This window comes from Eptesicus fuscus, chromosome 15, assembly GCF_027574615.1.
Source record: "Eptesicus fuscus isolate TK198812 chromosome 15, DD_ASM_mEF_20220401, whole genome shotgun sequence".
NCBI lineage: Eukaryota > Metazoa > Chordata > Mammalia > Chiroptera > Vespertilionidae > Eptesicus > Eptesicus fuscus.
This window is the reverse complement of record NC_072487.1, coordinates 71572613-71600421: the sequence shown is the minus strand read 5'-3', so window position 1 is coordinate 71600421 and position 27809 is coordinate 71572613. Positions and strand designations below refer to the sequence as shown.

Below are 27809 nucleotides of genomic sequence, written 5' to 3'. Positions count from 1 at the left end.
AGGCCCCGCTTTTCAGAAGCCCTGGGAAGGGAGACAGAGTTGTGAGAACAAGAGAAATTAGGAGAGAGGGGAGAGGGACAGACACAGGGGACAGCATGCTCAAGTCTCATCTGTCAAAGGGGGCTGTTGTGACACATGGCCTGCCTGATCCAAACTGGCTACTTAGGCAAGGAACGTTGTCTCTCTGAGCCTCAGTGTCTTCACCTGTTAAATGGGCTTAACTATCTCTACCTCCATGGGTGCTGCTGGGAGGGTGAGGTGGGTTAGTGCTCATGAAGCTCTCGGCACAGTGCTCTGGAGTGGAAGCAACGATTATTCCACTGGGCGCTAAGGAAGCTTTATGCTGGCTATGCCATATGCTTAGCTCCTGGCTACCACCTCCCCCTCCGCCCCCCCAGTCCCCAATAAATATCTGCTGATGGAGTTCCTCGCAGGAGTCGCTATGGAGAGCCCCGAGCCCATCGCCACTCCTCTCCTGTGTGTGGGTGCCGGTCCCCGCTCAGACCACGAAGTGGAGGGTGTAGGTGAGCTGGTGGCCGTTGTCCCAGGCGTACAGCACCCGCTCCTTCGGGTTGTAGTCGATCTGGGTGGTGTAGGCGTGCTCGTTGAGGAAGGGCAGCTGCGGGCGGGCGTCGGTGCCCGTGTGCGTGTCGAAGGCGTAGGCCACCTGGCCCTCGCGCTGGTTGTAGGTGTCCACGGCGTACAGGATGCCGCACACCAGGAAGCAGTTCCCGTAGGAGTTGCGCCGCAGCCGCGTCTTCCACGTGGTCTCGCGGTGCACGGAGAGGTCCCCCGGGTCCAGGCGGCTCAGCACGATCACCTCGGGCTGGGCCCCGTCGCTGTCGTCCACCGCGGGGTAGATGACCCATAGTCCGCTCTCATCCACGGCGAAGTCGATGTCCGAGTGCCCGCGCCACTTCCAGGGCGTGGTGTCCTCGTACACGGCGTCGGGCAGCAGCGCCCAGGAGGCCACGAAGCGCTGGCGCAGGTCGTACTTGATGATGTTCTTGGTGAAGGCGCGGTTGTAGTAGAAGGCGCCCTGGTACACCACGTGGCCCGTGCCGATCCAGTTGTAGGGCAGCTTGTACATGTTACTCCAGCGACCTGCGTGTGCAGGGAGGGCAGCTGGTCACACCAACCCTCAGCTCACCCAGGGCCCAGTGAGGCCACCCAGGGCTCTGGGATGGCTCCCCAAGCCGTGGACACTGAGTGTGCTGTGGGCCTGGAGCTGGGCCTACCATCCTATCCCCGCAGTCCCCCGAAGGAAGGACTAGTATCCCGTCTGCCCAGGAGGAAACAGGCCACCGCCAGCCCCTGTGCTTTGGCTCATGCTGCTCCTTCTGTCGGGACTGCCAGGCCCCATCCTATCTGCCTGGGAGGGCCTCCTTATCTCTCAGAGCCCTGGGCCAATCTACCTCCTCCACGAAGCTTTCTCTGATCTCCCCAGCTTCAGCGAGGGCCTCTCCTCTGTCCTCCCACACCTTTGTCTTACGCCCCTGGAGGCAGGGACCAGGCCAATTTGATCTGGCAGAGGAGTGACGTTTAGCTGTTCCAGGCCACACCCTGTGACACCACAGCTCTCAGGGTAAGTCCAAAATCTTTCATGGGGTGCAAAGCCGGCCTCAGCCATTCTCATTATACGCCCTCCACCTCCCTCTGTGTCTCAGCGCTCCTTCTCATTGCCGAGCCTTTGCACACACTGGGCCTTTGCCTGGAACACCTTTCCTTCTCCTTTCTCTCCCTCCCCTAGGGCTCAACTCAGCATCACCTCCTCTGGGAAGTCTTCCCTGATCTCCCGGCAGGGTTGTGACTGCCCCCCCCCCCCCCCCCCGAGCTCTCCCTCTAACACTGTATGTGCTCAAATTGTTTCTTTAAGTCTCTGCCTTCCAAGTAAGACTGCAATTCTGGAGCGTGGGCCATGTCTAAATGACCCCTTCCCCCACCGTGCCCCAGATCTGATAACCAGAATTCTGTCCTCCCTGCCCAGACCTGCAGCTCCTCTGAGGCCTGGGGCCCTGCTCACCTGTAAAACAGGGTGGTAACCCCCACCTCCTGGATTATAAAGACAACATGCGCTGACTCACACAGGTGAGTAGCATGTAATACGCACCAGTGGAAACTAAGTGTTGCTTCCCTTGACATGAGTTACCCTCATGAGAACAGGGCCTTGTCCATCTTCTTGGCTGGGGCTTCTAGCTCCTGGCACGGGGCTAGCGCTTAGGGGGTACCCCAGACTCCCCTTCTCGGGGTGGCTGACCATGTGGAGCTAGGCCAGGCTGGGGCAGTCTGGGCCACAGGAAACCGCAAGGCCAGGAGGGCCAACCCTCCATGGGGGGCTCTCCCAGGCCACCCACACCCTGCCCCGCCCCCACCTCCAAGGCCCCGACCTTGCTTGAAGTTTTCCAGGTTGCGGAACTCCACCAGGCTGTTCCCATAGTAGTAGTTGGTGACGTAGATCCTGTCATCTTGCGCGGCCGGGTCCTTCATCCAGGCTCCCTCATGGCGCCCGTAGCTGTGGTGCCTCACGGGGGCGTCCACGGTCCGGAGGGTGCCCTCACAGCTGGCCTCCCTGCCTGTGGGGAGCGAGGGGAGCAGCATTTGGTACTCAGACCCACGGGCCCCGAGTCCGAGCAACAGTCCTGGGAACACTATCTGGTCTAACCTAAATCTCTCCTGATGTTTTGTTTGCAGCCTCTTGTTTTTTTTGTTTTTTGTTTTTTAAATATATTTTATTGATTTTTTACAGAGAGGAAGAGAGAGGGATAGAGAGTCAGAAACATCGACGAGAGAGAAACATCGATCAGCTGCCTCTTGCACACCCCCTACTAGGGATGTGCCCGCAACCAAGGTACATGCTTCTGACCGGAACCGAACCTGGGACCCTTGAGTCCGCAGGCTGACGCTCTATCCACTGAGCCAAACTGGTTTCGGCTGCAGCCTCTTGTTTTTATTTCCCCCATGATCAAAGCAATGTCTGATGGTTGTAAAAAAACACAGAACATTCAGCAAAGGAGAAAATAAAAATCATTCAGAATTCCATCGTCCAAAGAAACTTTCTAGCATGTAACATTTCCTCCCTTTCCTTTCCATGTACCGTCATGCAGATGTACTTCTGAAAACTATGGTTCTTCCGACTAGATCCTGTCTTTTCCCCTCCACTTAGCAATTTCTCCCATCAGTAGATGGCCTTTCAATGATGTGACTTCTAGGTTCTACCAGGCCACCCGACAGCTGTGCCCTCGAATTGATTAAACCAGACCCCTCAGTGTCAGAGCTTTAGATTATGTCCAATTTTCTGACATTAGAAATAGGCTGCGTGGAAACCGGTTTAAGCGGCAGCTGTTGTCCAAATCGCTGATGGATCCTTAGGAAAGATTCCTAAACATGGCGTGTGCTGGGCCCAGGACGGCTTGCCGTCGCGGGCAGGCAAGAGGCCCAAGGAGGATGGGCTCGATGACTTACGGAGGAGGATACTACCAAAGGCACCAGCCGAAACCCACACGTGTACCTAAAAACGGCCAGAGACGGGACACAGGAAATAAAGAAGTGAAAATAGTTGTTGGATTTGATGATGGGATTCTAGGTGACTTTTTAAAAAGAACTTGCTGCCGAAACCGGTTTGGCTCAGTGGATAGAGCGTCGGCCTGCGGACTGAAAGGTCCCAGGTTCGATTCCGGTCAAGGGCATGTACCTTGGTTGCAGGCACGTCCCCAGTAGGGGGTGTGCAGGAGGCAGCTGATTGATGTTTCTCTCTCATCGATGTTTCTAACTCTCTAGCCCTCTCCCTTCCTCTCTGTAAAAAATCAATAAAATATATTTTAAAAACAACAACAACAAAAAATAAAATAAAAAGAACTTGCTGAGCCCTAGCCGGTTTGGCTCAGTGGATAGAGCGTCAGCCTGCGGACTAAAGGGTCCCAGGTTCGATTCCAGTCAAGGGCACATGCCCAGGTTGTGGGCTTGGTCCCCAGTGGGGGGCATGCACGAGGCAGCTGATCAATGATTCTCTATCACCATTGATGTTTCTATCTCTCTCTCTCCCTTCCTCTCTGAAATCAATTATATATATATATGTGTGTGTGTGTGTGTGTGTGTATATATATATACATATATATATATATATATATACATATATATATTTTTTTAAGAACTTGTTGAAAATACCTGTTTCGTTGTAAATGTTGTTACAGCTTTTTCTGTAAAGGATCAGATGGTAAACATTTCAGGTTTGCCAGACCACATACTTTTGCCCCATCTTCTCCTTTTGTCAACAACCCCTGAACAATGTAGAAACAGCTGGAGAGCTGGAGACAAACAGGCTGCAGGCTGGGTCTGGCCCATGGGCGTAGGTTGCTGACCCCTGGGAGGCTTACTCACCTTGCCTGGGGACTTCTGGGTGTGACGGTGGCTCGGTGGGCAGGGGACTGGTGGTGGGACTGGGGGTTGGGGTGATGGCTGGCTTCGAGGAGGGGGTGCCAGGGACCGAGTCTGCTCCCTCAGAAGCCCTGGGCCCAGCCTCCTCATGTTCCGCGGAGTTGGGCTCGGGTGGCCTGCCCTCCTCCCTGGGCGCCAGCTGTTCCAGCCAGGAAGTGCCCCTGAGGGCGTTGTCTGTGGAGAGAAGAGCCTGAGCTCACATCCCAGCAGCACCTGCTGCTCCCGGCTCCTCCCCAGGCCGGCAGGCGCCCAGCGCTGGGGCCCTGCGGAGGATAGGGGAGGCCTGGGGAGTGAAAGGCCTCGAAGAGTGGGCTTCGTGGGCAGCAGACCAGCTCGGAGCCCCCCAGCCGAGTGGCCTCAGCTTCCCCTTCTGTGAAGTGAAAGGCCCACCGTGTTAGGCTGCTGTGCTGATTATAGGAAAATGTGTACATCTGCACAGATTCTGCCAAATGCAAGACCGCTTTCCTCCCAAGTGTCAAACACATTGTGCCAATTATTTCATTTCCTAGATTCCGTTCCAGGAGGCAGAAAGCCATCTCTGGACATTCTCCCAGCCCTGCCCCCTGGAATCCACCCTCTGGTTTCTCTTACCTGGTATATGACACTTCCAGCCGGGGGGGTGAGGGGGGGGCGGGTGCAGCCAGCTTCCCGCCACCTTCCGGACCCGTCCTGTCTTTCTCTGTCCCCTCACTCATTTCCCATCTCCCATCTCTCAGCTTTCTTGGCAACCCCTCCCCCCTTTTGCCCATCCCTGCTGGCACAGGCTTTGCTCACAGGAGGCCTTTTTCAGCATCTGTGGGCTGAACTCTGGTTTGGAGCCATCTGGGTCATCCCTGACCCATACACTTATCCAGGCTGGGTTGGATGGGGTCTGGAGAGCAGGCTCAATGACACACAGAAAGGGACAAAGACTCCTCAGCTCTGGGGACAGAGCTGCGAAGGGGTCCAAGGCAGGCTCTGCAACCTGCTGACCTGGGTTCCAGTCCCAACAACTCACTGTGAGACGTGGAGCCAATCGCTTCGTCTCTCTAAGCTTGGTGCACCTGGGTTAAGGATGATACTGGGTGAAAGTACAGATAACTGATGCCGGGACAAAGGAATGGTGGTGCTGCTGTGATGGAGTCGGGGTGCACTGAGGCCCCTTGACTCCAGGACCAGGACCTGATTTCTTCCTGTTCTGGGCTTCCTCTTTGCACAGAGGTGTAGCCACAACTCACTGCAGGGCAGCCCCTGAAGTCTCTCAGGAATGGGGGCACACCCTCTGGTCGGGGGGCCTCCTGGGGGCCTGGGTTGGACAGCCTGCCAGGGCAGGGGCTTGTTCCCACGGGCCTCGCTGGCAGAGTCAGATGCCTGCAGCTGTTCTTGGGCAGTGTCCCAGCCAGGGGTCAGAGGCTCCGTGCCGCCCAGGCTGAGCTGGCAGGACTCAGGGCCAGCAGCTGGCACCGGGGGCTGTGTGTGTGTGGGGGTCTCCCCTGAGCCCTGAGAAACCAAGAATTGAGGGGGCTCTTGAAGGAGACAGGCTCCTCACAGTTCCACCTCCCAGCTCCCTTGGACATGGGCTGGGCAGAGGGCCTCATGGAGGAGGTGGTCAGCAGGACCCAGGAAAGGGGAGCAGGCTTGGGACATTCTCAGGGACATCAGAGAAGAGCAGGCGCCTGCAGAGGGCCTTGGAGGAAGAGTCAGGAGCCACACGAGTGGTGGTGGCCCAGAAATTTGACCACTCTTGGAACTTTTGTCTCTAAGTAATTACTTTGTTGTCCTTCACTGTGATCCCTCAAGGGGCTGCAGGGAAAACTGAGGTGTCTGTGGGCTCTTTGGGGAGATAAGAATTGGGAGGTGCTGGAGAGGCCATCCAGTACAAGGCCAGTCTGGAAACAGGAAGTGTCCCAAAGGGCCCACGTCACTGTTTAGAACGCGGGCCTGGCTGCAGCCCCTGCGCTCTCTCACCCGACCTGTGGCAGCTGCCTGGTCATGGATTCGGTTTTTCCCACTAGACTGTGAGCTCCGTATTAGGCAGAATCTCTGGGCGACACAGCAAGTACACAGTGGACCTTCAGCAAATCTTTGAATGAAGGAGGAGAAGTCCAGTGAGGGTGGAGATGGCTGTGAATTTGGAAAGGAACTGCGTGGCCCATTGTGGTGATTCTATCATTTCATCCCCACAACCCCATGAGGGGATATTACCCCATTGTGTGCATGAGCAAAGGGACCAACAGGTAACCAGTGGAGTTGAAGTCTGGGACTGTAGAGAAGACCCTGGATCCCTGTGGGGCATCCTTGGGCTGTGGCCAGCCATCAGCAAGCGCCGCTCCCCAAGGTTTCAATCCCCCTCCAACTCACCAGCCTCGGTCGCCTCCCTGCTGCCCGCCTTGTAGTAGGTGATGCCTCGGATCACCGCCTGCTGCTGGGCCAGGGCCCGGGGCCTGATTGTGGGCTGGGGGAATCGGCCCTGGACACCGTCCTTTCTCAGCTTCTCCACCTTCAGCAGCTTCTCCTTAGGAGGTTTTGGGAGGGCCCTGTCTGCAAAGCTCTTCTGCGTGCTGCCATATTTGTTGCTGTCTTTGCCTTTCCCTCCAGCTGTGTCCTAGGAGAGAAGGGAAATCTCAGACTTGGGGCTGGTAGAAGGGATATTGTGGGGGTGTCATGGAGGCTCAGCATGTGGGGGCTAGAAATGGTCATGTTGCTCTAGGCCCTAGAGCAAATATTTAGTCCATAACATCCTCTAACATTTACTGGCCTAGAGCAGTGGTTGGCAAACTGCGGCTCGTGAGCCACATGCGGCTCTTTGGCCCCTTGAATGTGGCTCTTCCACAAAATACCACGGCCTGGGCGAGTCTATTTTGAAGAAGTGGCATTAGAAGAAGTTTAAGTTTAAAAAATTTGGCTCTCAAAAGAAATTTCTTTAAAAAATATATATCTTATTGATTTTTTATAGAGAGGAAGGGAGAGGGATAAAAAGCTAGAAACATCCATCAGCTGCCTCCTGCACACCTCCCACTGGGGATGTGCCCGCAACCAATGTACATGCCCTTAACCGGAATCGAACCTGGGACCTTTCAGTCTCCAGGCTGACACTCTATCCACTGAGCCAAACCGGTTTCGGCTCAAAAGAAATTTCAATCGTTGTACTGTTGATATTTGGCTCTGTTGACTAATGAGTTTGCCGACCACTGCTCTAGGCCATACATCCCAGGGGCTCATAGCCACAGCTTTCCTCCCACAGTGGCTACATCCACGAGGGTGTACCTGTTTCCCCACTCAGCTCTCTAGCTCCCCTGCAGGCTTGAAGGCCAGCCTGGTGGGTTAGATTCCTGTCCCATTTCCTAACTCCTATACACTCCCCAAAGGGGTTGACTGCAATAGCTTCTCTTCTCTGTCTCTATCGCTCATTGGTCTTTGTTTATGGGCAGAGGAGAGGTTCTCAGGCCCCTAGGCAAGGTGACCAACTCCTCCCAGTGTGCCCAGAACTTTCCCAGTTTCAGCACTGAAAGTCCCGCATCCTGGGAGCCCTTCAGGCCTGGGCAGACTGGCACAACTGGCACGGCTGGCCACCCAGGCATTGCCCTTAGGGCATGCCGTTTCTAGCATTTTGTAAATTTTGTCCTTTTCCTTTCCTTTTAAATGCCCTTGGTGCTGGCTTGGCACAAGAACACAGGGCCTGTGACGCCAACCTCTGTTAGGCAGAGCAAGGACAGAATCTGGACCTCTGCATGGCTCACTCGCGCCTGTGGCACTGGCAGGAGAACAAGCAGAAAGCCAGCTCTGGGCCAAGGCTCCAGCCCTAGGCGGTTCCGGTTCAGATGCCAATGGCGCCATCATCACAATGTCAGCGCAGGAGGCCGAGGGCGGAGACGGAGAGCCTGGGCTGGGCAGGCACACGACCCGTTCTGGTCCCAGTGCAGACACACCAAAAACAAGGCCGCTGTGAGTGGTGCGGGCTGTGTGCTGCATGCAGGTGACTGGCGAAGGGGCACGAATGGGGCTGAAATCTGGTCTTACTCCTTTAGCCAAGCCACACACCTGGTGTGTCCATCAACGGAAGGAGCCTTTGTACAGTCTGTCCACTCAAGGGGGCTACTCTTTCTCATTTATCTGCCCAGAGGGACACCCTTTTCCTCAGGGTGTCTGCATGCAGGAGGGCCTTTGCCAAATTTGCACAACGGTGTGTTATATGTCAAGGGTGGCTGTGCCTGTGACAAACCTCTGCTCACTTTGTGCTCTGAGCTTGAACACGGAATGTCTGGGGGTTTGCTGCAGGAGTCCTTCACCCCAGGTTGGGCTGGGTGATGTGGCGTTCCTGTGCAGGGATCCCCGAGGCATTGCCTGTCCACCCCTGAGCAAACTTGACCCAGACAGCGGCCCAGCCGCAGCAGGGGCGGCTAGAGGTGGTTTGCTGCAACAGGCCTGGTCCCCCAGGGCCAGGCAGGGAGGGTCATCTTGATGGCCCTGTCCCCCCTAGTTTGGAAATGGGAATGAGAATTCTGCTAAGTGCATGGCTCAGGGAGCGGACCCCCCTCGGCTAGATCCTCGCGTCTGCTCCCAGCTCACCTGGCCGATTGTGCTCACTGCATAGCAGGCACCCTCAGCACCCCACCCTTCCGTGGATGCTCCAGCCCTCAGCCCTGTCCTACAGCCCCAGACCCACCCAGCTGCCCTCAGGCCTGAGGCCCTGGCACACTGTGCTCCCAAGCCCACCCATAATCAGCCCTGGTCTCACCTGTGCCTTGCTACCAGGCCCGGGGGCGGGGGCGGGGGCGGCGGCAGGGGCTGTGGCCGAGTCCTTCTGCAGCAGCTGGTGGCCCAGGCTGGAGAGCTCCTTCTTGATGCTCAGCATGATGGCCGACTGGTTCTCGTAGTGCTTCAGCTGCTCGCTGAAGTGGCGCATGCTCTCCCGCATCACCTCGTTCTCCCGGCTCAGGTTGGCCTTGATGCTCTGTGGGGGCGGACCCGAGGTCTTTCCAGCCTCCCCTGCTGGCCTCCCCACCCCTCCTCCTGGGGGGACACCCCGGCTCCTGCCATCGGGCTTTGCTGCCCAGGCTCATGGGCAGGGGCAGCACCGGCGAGCAGGGCGGGAATAAAGCATGCCGCTAAAAGACCCTGTAGTTAGTCTTGATTTAAAAAGTGAATGAATGAAAAACTGGATGAAGTATGTTCACAGTGCTAAATTAAGAAGCTACAAATGGGTATAAAATATGTCCTCCTCCCACTTTTGTTTCTCAGCCAATTATTATGGATTTTCCTTTTTTCTTCCCTAACACTTCGCTTTTTTACTTGAGCCGATCTTGAGAACTCTCCATGTCTGTGTATATAGTGCCGGCCATTCCTTTACTGGACGCACAGTCTGCCACCGTATGAATTCGTCACTTAAGTTGCTACTTTAAAATTACCTCTTAATTTCACAAGAGATACATAAATACCTTCTTTTCATAAAATGCTCAAATAATGAAACTCTTTGGGGTTTAGCGATGGGTGAGACTCTGATCCCCCCTGGTCTCCAGTCTCCAACTTCTCTCCGGGGTGGCGCTGGCTCCTCCCACTGCATGAGAGCCGCTTTTACTTCTAGGTTTCTGCTCCTGCTCGCCTGTCCCCCACTTGCTGGGGACCCCACCTGGCTTTAGCAGCCCCCATCCATCCCCTCATGGTCCTTGCTTCTGAATCCTGCTGGAAACAGGACTGCTCAGAATCGCCGTGTTCTCTCTGTGGATCCCCCAGCCCAGGGATCCCCATCGCCAGGCTGTGGCCCAGGCTGACCTTGTCCATTGGGCAGGACTCAGGGAAGCTGGGTGGCCTGGTATCAGCCCCAGGTCCCTAAAGCCCCAGCAGGTCTGGGTACGTATGGAATTCCTTTGTCAAGTCTACTTCTCAGCTGAAGCAGGAGAAATGAGAGTCAGATGCAGGAAGCACCTCTTTGATGTGCGCACCGATAGACATTGTTACGGAGGAGAAGATAACCTGGGACCAAGAGGCAGCAGGCAGGAGTCGGACAGAGCTGGGTTCAAATCCTTGCTCTCCCCTTCCTGGCTGAGTAGCCTTGAGCTGGTGACTTTACCTCTCTGAGCCTCCGTGTCCTTGCCTGTTAAATGAGGATCTTCATCATAACAACTGAATATCAGGGTGACGCGCAGAGATGCTAAGAACAAGAAAGTGCGTTCTAAACTAGATCGCCTGGAAGACAGAAGCCAACCTGTAACAAGGCGGGTTTCTCAGCCGCAGCACTGCTGACACTTGTCAGGCAGCTGTGAATTGCTGGGGGGTGGGGGTGTCCTATGCATTACTCTGCATTACAGGGTGCTTAGCCGCATCCCTGGCACCTACCCAACTAGAAGCCAATAAATAGCATCCGCCACCCACTCCCCCAAACTGTGACAACCAAAAATGTCTCCAGATACTGCCAACTGTCCCCCCTGGGGAGCAAAGGGCCCCCGGTTGAGAACTTCTGTTGAAAGGGAAGAGGGAGAGGGAGCCAGCTCCTCCGAGTGAGGCTGTGCCCCCCAGCCCTCCCAGGCTAGCAACAAACTTTTCCTATCACTTAGTGAACAGAAGCAAAGCACAGATAATGCAAAACAGGAGAGAATTAAAAACCATTTCCTGGTGGCTGTGGAAATCATTTCTGATTTGTTCCAGGCCCAGCAGCCATCCCCTCCAGATTGTCTGGCTCACAGTTATGTGAAGTGAGTTAACATTTCCTTAGATTACAAGCAGAGAAATCAAAGGATAACTGTTGAGTCGGCAAGAGGGGAGCCTGGCATGTACTAGGTGCACAGGAAACACGGGTGCCCAGTAGAAATTCAGTCGGTATTGTCTTTCTCCCATGTTGGCATAGGCCTGGCACATAGTAGGTACTCACCAAACACTTGTTGAGTAATTAAAGCCACTGTGACCCCAACTTTGGGGTTAGTAAGGGGTTAATCTCCCACCCTGGGCACAGGATGCCCAGGTGCCCCCTCCCTCTGGAAAGGAAGCTGGGAAAGGAAGCCCCTACGCCCGCTCCTGGCAGCTGCCTGTCCCAGGCTCCCAGCAGAGGCCGGATGCAGGAAACAGGCGGAGGCCAGGCCGTGCCAGCAGAGATGCAAACCTCGAACCTGCAGCCCGGAACGCCTGCTCGCCCAGCTCTGTCCCTGTCCTCGGGGGGCAGTCCTAGCCGCCTGCCAGTCCTCCAGCCCAGTTGCTCTGACCAGGAGAAGACACTGTCTCCGTGGCAGGTGCCTTGAGCCTGGCCCCCATGGGTTCAGCCAGTCCCGGGGCATCACCATGATGCACCACCTCAGGGGGGCACCACTCACGTGGCTTTTATGAGAATGGTGGCCCTGAAGTTTGCAATGTGTGGGTCCTGGTCCTGGTGAACGGAGGGCAAGTGCAAGTTCCAGCCCGCTCCCCACCCCTTTCCTACAAGCAGCAGGTGCCTCCGTGTCTCCACCCAGCCTTCCGGTTTCCTGCAGGCCCGTGAGTCCGTCAGACCTCTTCCCCACTGTCTGGACCCTATGGCCTGCGTCTCCCCCTCCCAGCTCTGCTGGAGTCCAGCTTTCAGCAGCCACCGGGGTCAAGATAGACACTGCCCAGGCCCCCGGCACTGTGCCAGCCTGGCCTCTGGCTCGAGCCCCACTCTTACCTCTTCCAGCGTGTCCATCTGGGAGGCCACCTTGTGGACGTAGGCGTGCACTCTCATCAGGTCCATGCTGTACAGGGCGCCCTCCAGGAGATCCACCATGGACTGCAGCTGACGGGGAAGGGGGTTGGTTAGGGGAGGGCAGAGCACAGGACCCGGCACGAAGGGTGCAAGGAGTCCCACCTCGGCGCAGAATCCAGGGTCTCAGAATGGCCTGCGTGGGCCTCAGCACCCACTAGACATCGCCTGCTAATAATCACGAGAAAAGCAGCAGAGTCCATCTTTTGAGCGCTTACCACGTGGCAGGCACGGTGCTAGGGGCTTTAATGGGCTATTTCACATAATCCTCACAGCACCCCCAGAGGTATGTAGTGGCAGCTCTAACCATAACCCCCTGGGCTCCCTCCGACTGCTTCTTGTGCCCATGCCTGGCTTCCAGGGCTCTCCCTGGACCGGCCTGCATCTGTGACTCTCTTCAAAGAGCCACTTTGCCCCCACAGTGTCTGGGAGCATATGTCCTCCTGGCAATGTCTGACTGGTGTGGGCATCTGAGGGCCGGCTCCCTGGCCCCAGTGGGACAGCTGAGCCATCTTTCAGACTCCAGCGTCCCCTGGGGCTGAGGCCGGCACCTGGCCTGAGACCACAGCCCTGCTGGGCTGCCTGCCCTTCCTGCCCCCACGTCTCCCACTTTGGTCCCCGCTTCTCCTGGGAGCACTTCCATTGTAAGCCGCCCGCACACAGATCACTCGCCTCAGGGTCTGTTCTAGGGACCCAACCAAAGACAGGGTCTGGACACCTTTTGTCTTCATCCTAGAAATTGGGAAGCTGCAACTTAGAGCGGGGAAGTGACTGCCCAAGGCCACCCAGGTGCTCTGTGGGAGGGCCTGGAGCACAGCCCTGCTTGGAGATACCCAAGCCTCTTCCCTATCGTGCTTTACTGCTCCTGTTTTGTGTTCAAACTGAGGATAAGAAAGAAGGGGGTGGGGCCCGCACAACAGGTCAGTGGCCGATGCCGGGTCTCCCCTGCCCAGACCAGGGCTCTTCACCATGGCTGCCCCTCCCCGCCCCCTCGCTCTCACACCTCATCAGGATATGACATTTCCCTCCAGATGGCCAGGATGACAGCAAGTGTCAGGGACACCTTGGCACAAGGGGCTGGCTGGGAAATCAGCTTCCCTGGCTTCTCAGCAGGGCAGCTCCTGCAGCCACCCTCCAGCACGGCCCCACCCCCAGCCCTGCAGCCTTTCTCGGGCCGAGCAGGCCAGCGCTCCCGACTGGCCCTGGCCCACTGTTTCCAAAACAGTTTCATTCCCATTCTCCCCGGGGTATTCAAGCTGTTTGAGGCAGAGAGCTTTTCTCTGAGTAGACTTGGCTCTCTAAAGCAGAAAAAGGGGGTGGGGGCTCTGATGGGAGCAGGGGGAGGGCTTTGAGTCCTCCCCCTGCTCCCCTACAACCTTGCTCAGGCCAGGAGGTTGCCCAGTACCCGGAGGGCTTGGTGGAGCATAGTTTGAGAACCATGCGCATAGGTCCTTCTGTGCCTCGGCTTTCTTCTCTGTGAAATGGGGCAATAGGATTGTGAGGAGCAGTGAACTGGACAGGGCTCAGCACAGAGTGAGCACACAGCAAGGGCCTCATGGATATCAGCAATAATGACTTCTGGCCAGGGGCTACATGGGAACCTTCCAGTTTCACTCTGCTGACACCAAAACTGGCTTCCTAGCCTGGCCAGTTTGGCTCAGTGGGTGGAGCGTCGGCCTGCAGACTGAAGGGTCCCTGGTTTGATTCCGGCCAAGGGCAAGTAGGGGGCGTGCAGGAGGCAGCCAATCAATGATTCTCTCTCATCATTGATGTTTCTATCTCTCTCCCTTTCTCTCTGAAATCAATAAAAATATATATTTAAAAAAACTAGCTTCCTAAAGCTCAGCTATGACCACGAGGCTCTCCCCTGTGGATAACTTCCTGTGGCTCCCCACTGCCCACAGGTGACTTGTCATCTCCTGAGCCTGGCATCTGCACCCTCCTTGATCTGCCCCTGCTACCCTCTTCAGCCTCAGCAAATGTTTATGCTGGGCCAGGCACTAAGGACAGTGATGAGCAAGACAGACACACGGTCCTTCAGAGGCCGGCAAGGAATGCAGAGAGTGACCGAGGGGTGCCCGGGTCTGGGAATGCAGACGGTAACACACAGGCGCCCAGATCATTCATGGTGAGGTGTGGCCTTGTCCGGGAGCGGGTATGAATTAGTCAAGTCTGCCAGGGAAGAAGCTTTGATTGAGCCGAGCACGGAGAAAGCAAAGATGGCGGGAGAAAGGCATTCTAGGCGAAGGGAACAGCTTGTGCACAGAGCTGGCGGTGGGAGGAACATGGTGTGTTCGAGCCGTGCTAGTCCAAGTGTGGTCCGCGGACCAGCGCCGGGCCAACCTGCTCCTGACTACTCTGTGACACAAAGGTTCTAAAAAGTGAGAGGCCTTTATAGACTTTTGCAGCATTTGGCAGAGCAATTTTATATGTTGACTCTCAATGATCAAACATTGGACTTGTATTGTGCATGTGTATTTTTTGTTTCGTTTTTCTAAGAATTAATTTGTAGAGTATTTTACAAAAGAATTGGTTCTTGACAGGTTTTTTTAAACAACTGGTCTTTCACCATAGATAGCTTGAGGAGCACTGTGTTAGAGACACAGGCGGCTTGTGGGGCTGAAACAGAGAGAAGGCAGGGAAGCATCCCGTGCCACACAAAATGCTCTCACCCAGAATGCCCAAATTTCTGCTCTGCCTGAGAGACTCCTACACAACCCTCAAAGCCCAGTTCTAATGCTACCTCCTCCTCTTGGTTCCCATGGTCCCCGGGACATCCCCCGATCCAGCACCAATCATGCTGCCATTATTGGGGTCAGGAGCTATGTCCCCAGAAGACTGGGGATTCCTCAAGGGTGGGGCTATATCTGCTCTGAGTTCAAGGGAGGGGAGTGAAGAGGTGAGAGGTATGCCCCTGCAGCCAACCTCCCCAAGAAAGGGGACCTGGAATCCCCTCACTCCTGCTCAGAATCAAGTAACTAAGGCCAAATCAGAGCTGGATTCCTTAGCTTGAGGCGAAGGGATTGGTAGGGATGAGGGGTGGGTATAAGGCAGGGGTGCCCTCTACCCTCTCCACGGGCTTCCTCTAACTTCTCCCCGGGGCTGCCCACAGAGAGCCTCCTGCTGAGGGAGGGAGAGCCAAGCCAAACGGGAGAGGCCTCAGCTCTGGGTCATACTTTCCCTGCCCCCTTCTCCTCTTGGGATTCTGTGGGTACCTCTTAGGTACCCACCTGTTTCTAGGGTATTAATGAGGCAGAATATCTTCTCTTCTTCCTACAACCCCACCTGCTGTCACCCTGCTCCAGTCCTTTAAGGCTAAATGAAACCTCCCCCGCCCATGGGCTCCTGTGTGCCAGGGACCCCTCCCATGGGCAAGGAGGCACAGCGGAGAATTCCTGAGCTCAAATCCTAGTGCTGGCCATTTCTTGCTGTGTGATCGTAGGCAAGTCACAGTCTCTGCCTGGGCCTCAGATTCCTCCACAAGTGAAGCTGGGACCATACGTTCCCCCTCCAAGAGGTGTGGTAAGGACCCGTTAGCCAGCTCTTATGGAAAGGTTTTGAGTAGCCTCATGTCCAGTAGTTTGGAAGCTATTTAGTTATTGGGAAGTGGACTTGAGCAGAAGTTGCATTTGTCCCGGAGCCGAAGACTGGCCTGTGGCTCCAGTGCCTGGAGTCTGCAGGGCCCCGGTGAGGCCCCAGGAGGCCGTGTGGTCCAGGGACCGCCACGTTGTCAGAGGCCACTTAGCTTCAAAGTCCACAATCCCCCCACCCCCACCCCCACCCCCACCCCAACCTTGAGAGTTTTGGTATCCATTCAATTGTTACAATAGTGCAACTAAAGTTAAATGTAAGGAAAACATCGTTAGCCGAATGTCGAATGTCGGGAGACCATTTTTCATGGGTCTCCTGCTTTTCTGCACGTGTTGCACGCGGAGGCACTGGCCGTCCTTGTTCCAGGCCATCTCGTCGTACCGTGAACAGCCTTGGAACACAGGGACAGGGTTCCTTCTGGGGCCGGGAAGGCATGCGCAGTGCCCATGAGAAAAGATCTGCATTCTCCAAGTTGGGACACCTCTTTTGAAAAACACCCACTCTGTGTGGAGGTGTCATCTGGCCCGCACTCTCTCATGTCACCCTGCGGGAACTGGAGTGGGAGAACCAGGGCAAGGAGATGTGGAAACTCTGGCTGCTCTGAGTGATAAAGTCCTTTGTTTCTGACCCAGGAGGCTCGTGTCTTCTGCCAGCATCCGTGAGAATTGTTAGCTGACAAGGAGGGTAACAAACAGCTCAGTCAACTTCACAATTCATGACACCCACATGTTTGGAAGAAATTACAAGATAAAAAGGTACTCTCAAAAGCACCAAGCTATCTGGGCCATTCCAAAAGGCAAACAAGAGAGCACCGCGGTTCAGAACAGCTCTGCACCCAGCAGGGCCTGGGTTCAAATCCCCAGCCCACTAAGCACCGAGGTGGGCGGTACAAATGGCACAAAGGGGCCCGGCTGGCTGGGGGGCTGATCTCGCCTGCACATGCCCTCCCACGCCATGGGTCCTGGTGGTCGCTGCTGGCACGGGCTGTGCTGTGACCCCGAGAGCTGGTGCTTCTTTCTAATCTGCCTATGGCGTGGGGTGGCGATGGTGTGAGCACAAACTTCACCTAAAGGATGCTCCAGGCTTGAGGCTGCATGCCATTATGTGAGAGCTTGGGCCAGTGATCTAACCTCTCCAAAGCTCAGTGTTCTTTTCTTTTTTTTTTTTTTTTTTAATATTTTATTGATTTTTTACAGAGAGGAAGAGAGAGGGATAGAGAGTTAGAAACATCGATCAGCTGCCTCTTGCACACCCCCTACTGGGGATGTGCCCGCAACCAAGGTACATGCCCTTGACCTGGATTCGAACCAGGGACCCTTGAGTCCGCAGGCCGACGTTCTATCCACTGAGCCAAACTGGTTTCGGCAGTGTTCTTTTCTTGAGGACAAAGACCCCCGTATTTCATAGAACGGTTTAAACATTTAGAGGCATAATCTGTAAAAAGAGCTTAGCACAACATCTGGCATGCAGGTGGTACTTGAATATGGGAAATATTATTACTAATTTAAAACAATAAAATGACAAAAAATGTAAAATGCCATGTAGAGGTGCCAACAGATGAACGGGTTTGGGTAAAATACAGATCATTGGACTAGATGGTCAGGGGCTATATATTCAGGTAAACCAGCCAAAGAATGCTGCCTCCATCACCTCCTGACCCAATGGTCCTGGGCACGGAGCGGCTTCCCTGCAGGGAGCCTCTGTTTCCCCACCTGTGAAATGGGACGGTAACTGCACCTGCCTGGGAGCACGTGGACATTTCCCGGGCAGTACAGCCTGGGCCAGCCCACGCTAGGTACTCCTCCAGGAGGCGTTCCCATCCCCACGCTCAACCCAGAAAGTCTACCTTGAGGAGCTCCGGGGCCTGCTTCTTGAGTTTATCCATCTTCCACTCGTTCTCGCAGGGGTTGAGGGAGGAGGGCGGCGCGGTGCAGGAGCAGCGGCAGTCGGACCCCGAGCTCACGGTCTCCACGGTGTAGAAGTCCTCCACTCGCGCGCGCCCGCTGCGCACCCGGCTGCACGCGTCCTTGCTCAGCGGCCGCATGATGCACTTGCAGCGGCAGTCGGAGCCCTCCGAGGTCATCCGCACCTGGTCCACATCTCCGAACACCTGCAAAGAGGGGCTCAGGTGAGCCAGAGGCCAGTGCTCGGGGGAGGGAAAGAGGAAAGGAAGAGGTAGCAGAATCCAGCACCCCCTCCTCTCACCTTTGTGAAGGCGGTTAGAGATGGCTGAGAAGCTACCATCCACTACAAGGAAATAGAGGGGTTATAATAATACTAATTAAAATATTAACAGCCGCTATGGAAAACAATTTGACTGTTCCTCAATAAGTAAAATATAGAACTACCATATGACCCGATAATTCTACTTCTAGGTATATACCCCAAAGAATTGAAGGCAGGTATTCAAAGTTCTGTGCCGGCATGTTCATAGCAGCACGATTCACAACAGCCACAAGGTGGACACAAGGCAAATGTCCACCCACTGATGATGGATAAATAAAATGGGGTACGTCCATACCGTGGAATCCTATTTAGCCGTGAAAAGGATTAAGTAGCGATACATGCGAAAACATGTATGCTAAATGAAAGAAGCCAGACACAAAAGACGACGTATGGTATGATTCCGTTCATATTAATATCCAGAATAGGCAAATCCAGAGACAGAAAGCAGAGTAATGGTTGCCGGGGCTTAGCGGGAGGGGGAAGTGGGGAGTGACTGCTTAATGGGCCCGTGGTTTCCTTTCAGCGTGGAGAGAAAGTTCTGGAGCGAAGTAGTGGTGGTGGTTGCACTGCACCGTGAATGCACTAAATGCCACCGAACTGTATACTTTAAAATGGTTAAAATGGTAAGTTCTGTGTTATGTGTGTTTTACCACAACACTAAAAAGTATGGAGACCTTTGATTGGGCACTTACCACATCCCAGTTTTCATGTGCATCACACCCTTTAATAATGCCTGGAGGGTGCTGTTATCTCCAAAGTCCTTCCCCTGGCCTTCAAGGCCTGTGTGAGCTGACATCCGTCCCTCAACCCCTCCTCTTGCCACCCTTTTCTTCACCCACTCCAGCCTCAGGACCTTTGCAGATGTGGTGCCCTCATCTCCCTGCTATTTCCTTGGCTCACTCCCTCAAATCACTTACACCTCACCTCTTCCCTGACCACCCACCTCCCACTATTCCCTGTCCTTTTAGCTAGTGTCTTTTCCCTTATTGCACCTATTACCGTCTGAAATATTATATCTGTGTGGGGTTTTTTTTGTTTGTTTTTTTGTTTCCCCTACTCTGCTGAAGGCACCATTAGAGGCAGGGACTTTGTCTAGTTTCCTTGTATATCCTCAGAACAGTGCCTGCCTGGCCTGGAGGAGGAGCTCTGCAAATATCTGTTGGACAAGCAGGCCTGTATTTTTCAGACACACGAGAGCACAGGGCTAAGAGCCTGGTGTCTGGAGCCCGGGTTAGTAACTGTGAGCTTATGGGCAACTCAACCTTCCTGGGCCTCTGTTTCCTCATTTGTGAAACGGGCTCCTGCCTTGTGGGGTTGTTGTGAAGATTAAACGAGTTAATGTGGCAAAGAACAGAGCCTCGCACATAGTGAGTGTGTCATTATTAATACAGCTAAAGAATCAGAGGCTCAGAAGGTGAAGTCACATGTCCAAGGTCACACCGCTTTGACTGGAAAGATCTGGCTGCAGACCTGACTTCGGATCGAAATCACTGGGCTCTGCTGCTTCTGTAGGTCTGTTCCCCGACACCCTGTGTGACCTTAAACAGGTTACACAACCTCTCTGAGCCTCGTTCCCTCAGTGGGAAAGTGGGTGACTCTCCATACCCAGCCTCCTGGTAGTGAGGATCCAATGAGATAACATGACCTCCATTTCGTGCTTTTCCTCGCCTCCTCCCTTTTCTCTCGGTTCCCCTGGGATGCTGCACGGCCGAGTGTCTAGCTGTGATCACTGGTCACTGGGGTCAGCAGGGCTCTGTGGCTGTGAGAGACAGCTCAGTGAGATCAGTGGCAGGAGCCACGCTCAGTCACCGCCTCCAGCCTACCTCGTCCTGATACACCCGAAGGGCTCTGGGAGCCCCAACCAGCCACTCCCTTAGCTGTCTCAGCCCGGCCACTCTGAGCTCTGGGCTTCTGGGTCGCAGCTGTTCCTGGCTCAGTTAACAAACACCCCAAGCCTCGTGGCTACTCAGCTCTCACTGAAGCCACCAAGCCCAACTGAATTCTGGGCTTTCTGCCAAGCTCGGCACCCAGGAGTGTCTCTGAGCCCTCAGACACCTGTTTGAGCCCCTGGCCTCTGCCAGGCCCTGGGTGATAGCTGGAGGTGCAGAAGAAATAGATGGAGGGAGAAGCTGGCACAAAGATACCCATGAAGACTGCTCAGAGGAGGGTACCCCTTGGGGACATCTTTAAGGAGGAGAAAGGCATTCCAAGCAAATCAAATCTGTAAAGACAAGCCTGGTATCTTGGGAGTCTGGAGGAGGGTCACCGTGCCTGGTACTTGCAAGGAGCCTGGGGTGGCAGAAGGTAAGGGTTGGGGTGGCAGAGCCTAGCTCATGGAGGGCCCTGAAACTTGGCTGGGGATCTTGCTTCTTCCTGAAAACATGGGAGCATCATGGAAGGGTTTTAATCAGGGGGAGTCAGGATCAAATCTGCATCATGGGAAGTTTACTCAGCTGCTTCGTGGACAGACAGTAGATGGAGGCAGCAAACCTGGGGCAGAGTCCATGGAGGAGACATTTATTGAGAGCACACTGAGTGCTGGGAAGGGTGGGGCAATGGTTAGGAAGACAGCCAGGGGCCACCTACAGCTGAGTGCTCTTGGGTGGATGATTTAACCTCTCCGTGCCTCAGTTTCCTCATCTGTAAAATGAGGCTACTACTAGTGCCTACCCAACACAGGACTGTTTGGACTGAGACGGAACACCAGAACTACGCTGAGTCCAGAGCCAGGAGCACACACAGCCGTCTGGATAGTGTAGCTATTATCACACCAGTAATCCTGAGTGGGGTTGGTTAGCCGATGGTTTCTCCATGTGGGTGCATTGGTAGATATTCTCAGCAGCGTCCTACAGAGGAGGAAACTGAACCCTAGAGCCATCAAGTGACTTGTTCAAGGGGATTAGAACCCAGAATGGGTGGACTTCCAGGCCCTTGGGGAGTGAGGACAGTGGGTGCCGGGAGCCAATTCCAGTATGTCATAATTACAAGAGTTTTATCAAAACTTGGGGGCTCAACAAGGGCTGAGTCACATATGTAATTACCTGTTGGAGTGGCTAGAGGGCACTTCCCCCAAACCTGAATAGGATGATAGTTTGCTGCCAGACAGCTCAGGGCATCTCAATCTACATGTTATTGCCTCCTGTTGGCCAAACACCTGAACAGATGTAGGCTATTCCCCAATCTGACAATGCTTCTGTAAACCCTACCCTTTGAAGTGTATTATCTCCACCCTGCCTTAGGACAAATTGTGTTAATAAAAAGCAAGGGGTCCTGAGTCAAAGAAAGTCTTTAGCTCCTTTAGCTGAAGCTCCTCTGACCCCCAATGCCTTTCAAAACTATCTTTCGTCTTTGGACTCCTTATTGAATCTACACACAGCCTTTCTCCAGATTGCTGAACCCTTTGTAATGCTGGGACAAGAACCCCAGCAGTGGGAAAGGGGGCAGCTGTGGGTGGAAGCTTTGTCCTGGGCCCCCAGTAGGCCAAGTGTACAGTGGGTACTGCAGGGCAACTCTTCCCTGCCCGTGACACCAACAGCCAGGCTTGGGGGCCTGAACATTCATTCCTCAGATCACTGCTAGTACCTTCTCTTCCTTGGAGACTCCTGGGCCCCCTTCCCAGCTCGCCACTTCCACCCACTCCCCCAGGTGTGGGTAAGAGCCCAGCGGGTGGAAGTGGGTGCGGTCTGTGTGGTCAGGCCAGAGAGGCCTCCTCCTTGGGAACCAGCCATTATCCCAACGCCCACCCCACCCGCCCCAGCAGCAGCCTCCACATCAAACTGCAACATTCCTTCCCTCCGCAGATGAGGTGCTATGTCCTGATGGGGGCAGCCAAGGCCTAGGGCCCTGCAGGAGTCGGAAGAGGGCCTCTGCTCCCAGCCGCAGCTGCCGGGAGCCCAGGCCGGGCCTGACCTCCTGGGATTGCTACGTCCTGTGGTGCATGTTTGGACGAGGCAGAGCTCCAGGATGAGGCGCCAAGCCCGGACTCAAATCCCAGCTCCCACATCTCCTCCCTGCAGGGCCTTGACCTTCTGAGACGCAGCTTTCTCCTCTGCTGTGGGGAGGCAACAGTCCTTTCCTCGTAAACTTGTCCTGAGGCTGAAATGAGTCAATGCATGCAGAGTGCCTGGCACCAAGCCTGGCACAGAGTGACTGCTCCCGAGTGGCACTTGCTATCAGAGCTGCTGCCAACAACCCTCCCTCACACTTTCTACCTCTCTTTGCTCTCACCACACCCCGTCTTAGAGAGGAGAAATCTGAGCATCAGAGAAGACTAAGGGCTTGCCAAGGGTCACACAGCACAGCCTGACTCCAAGATCTGTTTTACATGCTGTTCCTCCCATGACCACCCGAAGTCACCAGGCAAGGGCTTCTCTAGCCCCTGGGACACAGAGGGGGCTCTGGGGGAGCATAGGACCTGGGGCTTCCTTCCGCCAGGCCTGACCCACCCTGCCCTCGGCATGAGGGCAGGAGGTGCTGCCAAGCAGGAAAGCCCCTACCTCAGCCCCCCATCTCTCCCTGCAGCCTGGCCCAGCACACACTGCCAAAGCCCCCAGACGTGGGGGTGGACAGTGTTTAAAAAGGTCCCTAGGTATTTGCAAGGAAATCCCACAGTGAGATGGCAAGAAGGCGTACTTGAGGTTTTTCTTAAGAGAGATGGAGAAATCTGGCTGGAATTGGGAAGAGGGGATTCAAGCTATGAAATGTTCTAGAACTGGAAGAAGCTCAAATTGTGACACCTTGAGGTCGAGTCTTCCCTCTTCTCTCATGGCCAGCTTCCATGTCCGCCTGCAGCAGAGACCCCCCTCCTGTAGAGCTCACTGCCAACTGGACACCTCCCCCTGGATGCCCGCAGGCATCCCTGACTTAATCCATCCAAAACTGGATCCAGCATCTTCTCCCAAACCCTTGTCTAACCCTCCTGCCCAACCCAGATCTCTGAGCCTCCTTTTTGTTGTTGTTGTTTTTAATCCTTACCTGAGAATATTTTTCCATTGATCTTTAGAGAGAGAGAGAGAGGGTACAAGGGAGAGAAAGGGGGAGGAGGGAGAGAGAGACACATCAATTGGTTGCCTCCTGCACGCACCCCAACTGGGGCCGGGGATCAAACCTGCAACCAAGGTACATGCCTTTGACTGGGAACTGAACCCGTGACACTTCAGTCCTTGGGGCCAACTCTAACCACTGAGTAAAACCAGCCAGAGCTGAGCCTCCTCCTTACTCTGGACAACCCATCCGCCATGTTCTTCTGATTCTTCATCCAAAGTGTTTCCCTTGCCGAAACCGGTTTGGCTCAGTGGATAGAGCATCGGCCTGTAGACTGAAGGGTCCCGGGTTCGATTCCGGTCAAGGGCATGTACCTTGGTTGCCGGCACATCCCCAGTGGGGGTGTGTGTGTGTGTGTGTGTGCAGGAGGCAGCTGATTGATGTTTCTCTCTCATTGATGTTTCTAACTCTATTCCTCTCTCTTCCTCTCTGCAAAAAATCAATAAAATATATTTTAAAATAAAAACAAAAAACACACAAAGTGTTTCCCATCTCTCTCCCTTGCTCTCCACTCCCTGGCAACAGCCTGCGTTCAGGCCACATTAACTGCTCTCTGGGCAACACAGCAGCCTCCTCTCTGCCGGATTCATCTTCCAAGAGCTCCTCTTTGATGACCTGTCACTCTCTTCACAAACCTCCATGGCTCCCTGTCACCTCCATGAGTCTTCAATCAGGGCATGTGCCTCAGAATCACTGGGGTGCACCTGGAAAATGCAGTTGCTCATTCCACACCCCTTGACAGACTCTCAGGCCCCCCAGGCATCTGGATGCCCACTAAAGGCCAAGAATCATGGAACCCCAGGAGTCTCCAAACTCCTCAAGCTCCCTGTCCAGGACGTTGGGGCCCCTCCGTGTTCAAGTCTGTCAGACAGGGAGGGACCACGGACGCCTCAGAGTGTCGGCAGGAGGGTTGTGTAAGATCCTGAATGTAAGTGCTGGGCGTGGGGGGCACACAGGATGTTTCTCAGGGCTTTGTCCTGGGTCCCCCAGCCAACAGGGGTGTGGGGGAGACCTTCCCTGCAGAGAGACCCTGCGGGGCTGCCCCACACCCTCTGCGTGCAGGTCTCCATCACTGCATCCCTGGCCTGCTCCGAGCCTGTTTCCAATTACACCCACAGGCGGAAACTCCTGGAGCGGAGGCACAGCAACACCTAAGCCCCCGGGACCAGCCTGGCCAGGACACCACCGCCTGCGCGCCCCAGCCCCTCCTGTTCCCCTGGCCCAGTTCCCTCAAGTCAAGGCCTTCCCCGCGTGCTCAGCCCTTGGTCCGTGGTGGGGCTGACCAAAGACCCCCTTCCCACACCTGAACGCACGGAGCAGGTGAGGCGCCAGCAGCCCTGTCGCAGATGGAGGAAATGAGGTAGAAACGGGGGATTCGCCACATTCCAAGGACGCACAGCAAAGAAGCAGGTTCCCAGAGGTCTCTGGGGCATGGCTGGGTTTTTATGTGGTTACCTCTCTGTCCATCCCAACCAGCCTCCACGCTGGGCAGCCCCTCAGAAACGCCAGGGAGGCTCTGAGCTCCCTCTCCCCTTCCCCAGCTGGACAAAGCACTTCCTTACATGGAAACGTCAAGTCCTCTTTAGGAGAGACCTTGCTGTAAACACAGAATTAACACACTGAGCGGGCTGGCTGAGACCACAGAGATCTGGGGTGGGGTACGATGAAGCTGCCCCTGTAGCCCAGAGAGTACTGGGCAGGAGAGGAGCCTGGACCTCCTCGGAGCAGGAATCTCGAGGAGGGGCCAGCTGAACCCTTAGACGGTCTTCCAGTCCCGGGGCTAGCCCTCCCAAGGTCTCCCCCAACCTAGGAAAATAGGACAGGCTTAGAGAGGAAGGAGGATTGTTACGTGGGAGGGAGAGGGTGATAATGAAAACAACTCTCTCCGCAGAGCCAGCAGAGCCAGCAGGAGTCCGGCTGTGCTGAGGAATGTGAAGTAAATTCACCCATTTTTATTTTTCCCAGCTGGCGGAGGCGGTGTGGTGCTTGGGAGGTGTCTGGGGGAGAGCTACCCTGAGTCCCCCATCCGCTTCATCCTCCAAACTCTAGAATGTGCCTCCCCACCCCACCAGCCCCAGCTTGCCCTGGGACAACTAAACACACACACACACACACACACACACACACACACACACACACAACCCAGCAAGTGTTTGGCTGACTCACTACACAAACAGGGTGTTGGGTTTTCTTTGTCTTTGCTTTGTTTTGAATGCTAGCCCTCCCCCACAAGCTCTACAGCCCTATGCATTGCTCAGAGGATGCCCAAGACCCAATCTTTCTCCCAGCCAGAGAGATGAGCGGGGCAAAGCGCTGATCAGCTTATCTGGGGGGTTTTGCTCACTTGTTCCTGTGCCTGAGCCAGGTCGGGGAAAATCCTAGAAGGCCCTACATGGAAGGGAAGTTGGGGAGACATCGTTTTTCAGATGGGGAAACTGAAGCCCAGAGACAGGCAGGGACTTGCCCAAGGTCACACAGCCAAAGCACAAGGAACCAGAACCTAGGTGTTCTTTATTCACAAGCCAGCGGCCTCTCTACACACCCTGGTTTGCCCATCTATAAAATGGGAATGATACTCATTCCCTTCTTGTCCTTGGAGCACAGGGTCAGGACAGCAGCCCAATTGTTTTCACATCCTGAGCTGAATCTTCCGCTCGAGGGTCTGCCAATGCCCATGCTCTTATACTTACTGTGTGGCGAGTGGCTTCTGACCTTTACCTGCCTGTGGACAGGACAGCCTCCCCTTCTACACAGGAAAGAGGCTGGAGAGAAATCACTCCCTCTCTCTCATGCCCCATGAGCGGGGCCCTGCCTCCCTCTTGCCCTTCACTAACTCCAGTCCTGCCCTCCTCACTGGGTCATTTCCAAAACACTCTCAAGGGGCCCCGCTCTGACGCTAGGGTGCTCTCTCTGCATTCTGGATCTCACCCCCTTTTAGAGCCCATGTGGTGAGATTTCATAATCACTGTGTCATGTACTTACTAAGTGCCAGGTGAGGTGCTAAACATCTTACAGGCATGAACACACTAACTTAGAGATCATGATGGGTGCGGATGCAGGGTGCAGGAAGTGTCATAGTTCCCGTATGTACAAGGGAATGGAGGCTCAGAGAGCTGAAGACCCTAGGGTACCCAGCTAGGATTTGAACCCACTTCTGCGGGACACCAGGGCAGATCCTTTCAGCGAACACGGAAAACAGCTCAGGCCACTTCTGGAGACACGTGTCCTCTAGAGGGTGCATGAGGTCCCTGGCAGGCCGTGGCCAGACCAGATGGGGTCACTGGGGAGGGACTCTGGGTCCCCAGCAGTGCCTGAAAGCCTTGGCCCAGGGGCTGCTACAAACCTGGGAGTCGCTGGGTAGCACTTACCCAGGGTCTGCCCCCCATGAGTCAACCTTCCATGGAAACTTTGAGTCAGATCTCTAGCCTGCCCCTGCCCAGCGCTCCAGGGAATCCCTTCCCTCGGCTGGGGACTGCATCTCCTGTCTGAGCCCCTTCCCCTCTCCCTCGTCCCGGGTCTCAGTGCTGACCTCCATCTGCACTGGACTGGGTCACAGCGCCCCCTCCTCAGTCCGGGTCCCACTACCATCCCCAGCGCTTCTTTCCCCACGCGCTCCGCTCCTGGGATCCAGGTCCCAGCGGCTTCCATGCTAAGCCCGAGAGAGGTTCGGTCTCCCTTCCTGGTCCTCCGCTCGGGTCCCCCGCCCCCCTCCTTTGGCGCGCACCCCTAGCCACAGCGCCCCCTCGCGCCGGTTCCCCACGGAGCAGCGCCCTGGTCGGAGGGCCGCGCGTACCTTACTCTCGGCGCGCACGGGGCCGGCGCGCAGCAGCAGCAGCAGCAGCGGCAGCAGGAGCAGAGGCAGCGGCCGGGGCGGGAAGGTGTCCACGGCCATGGCGGGGCGGGCACGGCGGGCACCGACAGCCGGGCGCGGACGCTTGGAAGCGCGGGCTGCACTGCGAGCCCGGTGCCGCCTCCAACTCCGTTCGCGCGGCGCGCCCCCCGTCCCCCGCCCGCTGCTCCCCGCCCCGCGCCCCATCCCGTGCCTCTGGGGGCGGAGCTAGGATGGAGGTGGGTACCCCGCCCTGCCCAGCTCTCGCCTCTTCGCTGGCGGATCTCCCAGGGCATCCCGGTCCGGACACAAAAAAGGGACTTGTTCAGAGTCTGCAGGAGCAGCGGGGCAGTGGGGAGCATGGCTTCCCACACATTCTGTGAGAATGTGGCACCTTGGGCGTGTCTCTTCGCCTTTTTGAGTCTCGGTTTCCTCGTCTGTAAAATGGGAAAACTAGTGCTTTCCGTTTGGAACGGTGTGAAGTTAGGATGAGGGAGGTTTCCAGGGCAAGCGGGCCTGTGAGCTCTCCAAACACCCGACACCGCCCGTTTACCCGCCTCACGGCTCAGACCCCTCTCCCCCGCGTGCTCCATGTCTTCCTTCCTCTAGGTCCCCTCCCGTCAAGCCCCCGTAGCTCCTGCCTTTTAAACACCCTCCCTGGTCCCCGCCCGCAGGACCGAGCGCCTCAGCTCTCTGACTCCTGGGCAGCAGAACTTTCCCAGGACCCGTCCCTCGTCGCCACTCCTCAGGTTCCCCGCCCATCCTCTCCCCAGGGCTTGTCGGGCTCACTGAGGAAATGCTCGGTTGGGATCCCTGGGACCTCCTGAAACCGAGCCCGCCCGAGGGCCCCCTGTCTGCCATCCCAGGATAAACAGCTCTTGATCACACCTCCTTCTCAACCCCTCTCCTCTCTCGGCCTCTTTCGGATTTCCCCTCTTCTCTCACCCGGGCCCCTTCTCGGTGACTTTTGCAAGTCCTTCTGCCTCTGCGCACCCCGCGTTG

The 27809-nt window shown here is 55.6% G+C and overlaps 1 protein-coding gene and 2 long non-coding RNA genes across 4 annotated transcripts; 2 read left to right on the top strand and 1 right to left on the bottom strand.

The window, feature by feature from the left end:
* Window positions 1–406: 406 nt before the first annotated feature.
* OLFML2A (olfactomedin like 2A) lies at window positions 407–26890 on the bottom strand. Its single transcript, XM_028130798.2, has 8 exons — window positions 26772–26890; window positions 17556–17819; window positions 12044–12151; window positions 9152–9367; window positions 6775–7018; window positions 4378–4608; window positions 2388–2573; window positions 407–1104 (listed from the first exon to the last, which is right to left on the bottom strand). The coding sequence occupies exons 1-8, from the start codon at window positions 26868–26870 to the stop codon at window positions 500–502; spliced, it is 1953 nt and encodes a 650-aa protein (XP_027986599.1). The 5' UTR covers window positions 26871–26890; the 3' UTR covers window positions 407–499.
* LOC129151573 (uncharacterized) lies at window positions 17781–23339 on the top strand. 2 transcript variants are annotated; one of them, XR_008558230.1, is made up of 3 exons: window positions 17781–17837; window positions 18459–18558; window positions 21736–23339. It is a non-coding gene; the product is annotated as an uncharacterized LOC129151573 (long non-coding RNA). The 2 variants fall into 2 exon arrangements; XR_008558231.1 differs by lacking the exon at window positions 21736–23339 and adding an exon at window positions 19327–19630.
* Window positions 24105–24943, top strand: LOC129151574 (uncharacterized). Its single transcript, XR_008558232.1, has 2 exons — window positions 24105–24298; window positions 24870–24943. It is a non-coding gene; the product is annotated as an uncharacterized LOC129151574 (long non-coding RNA).
* Window positions 26891–27809: the final 919 nt, after the last annotated feature.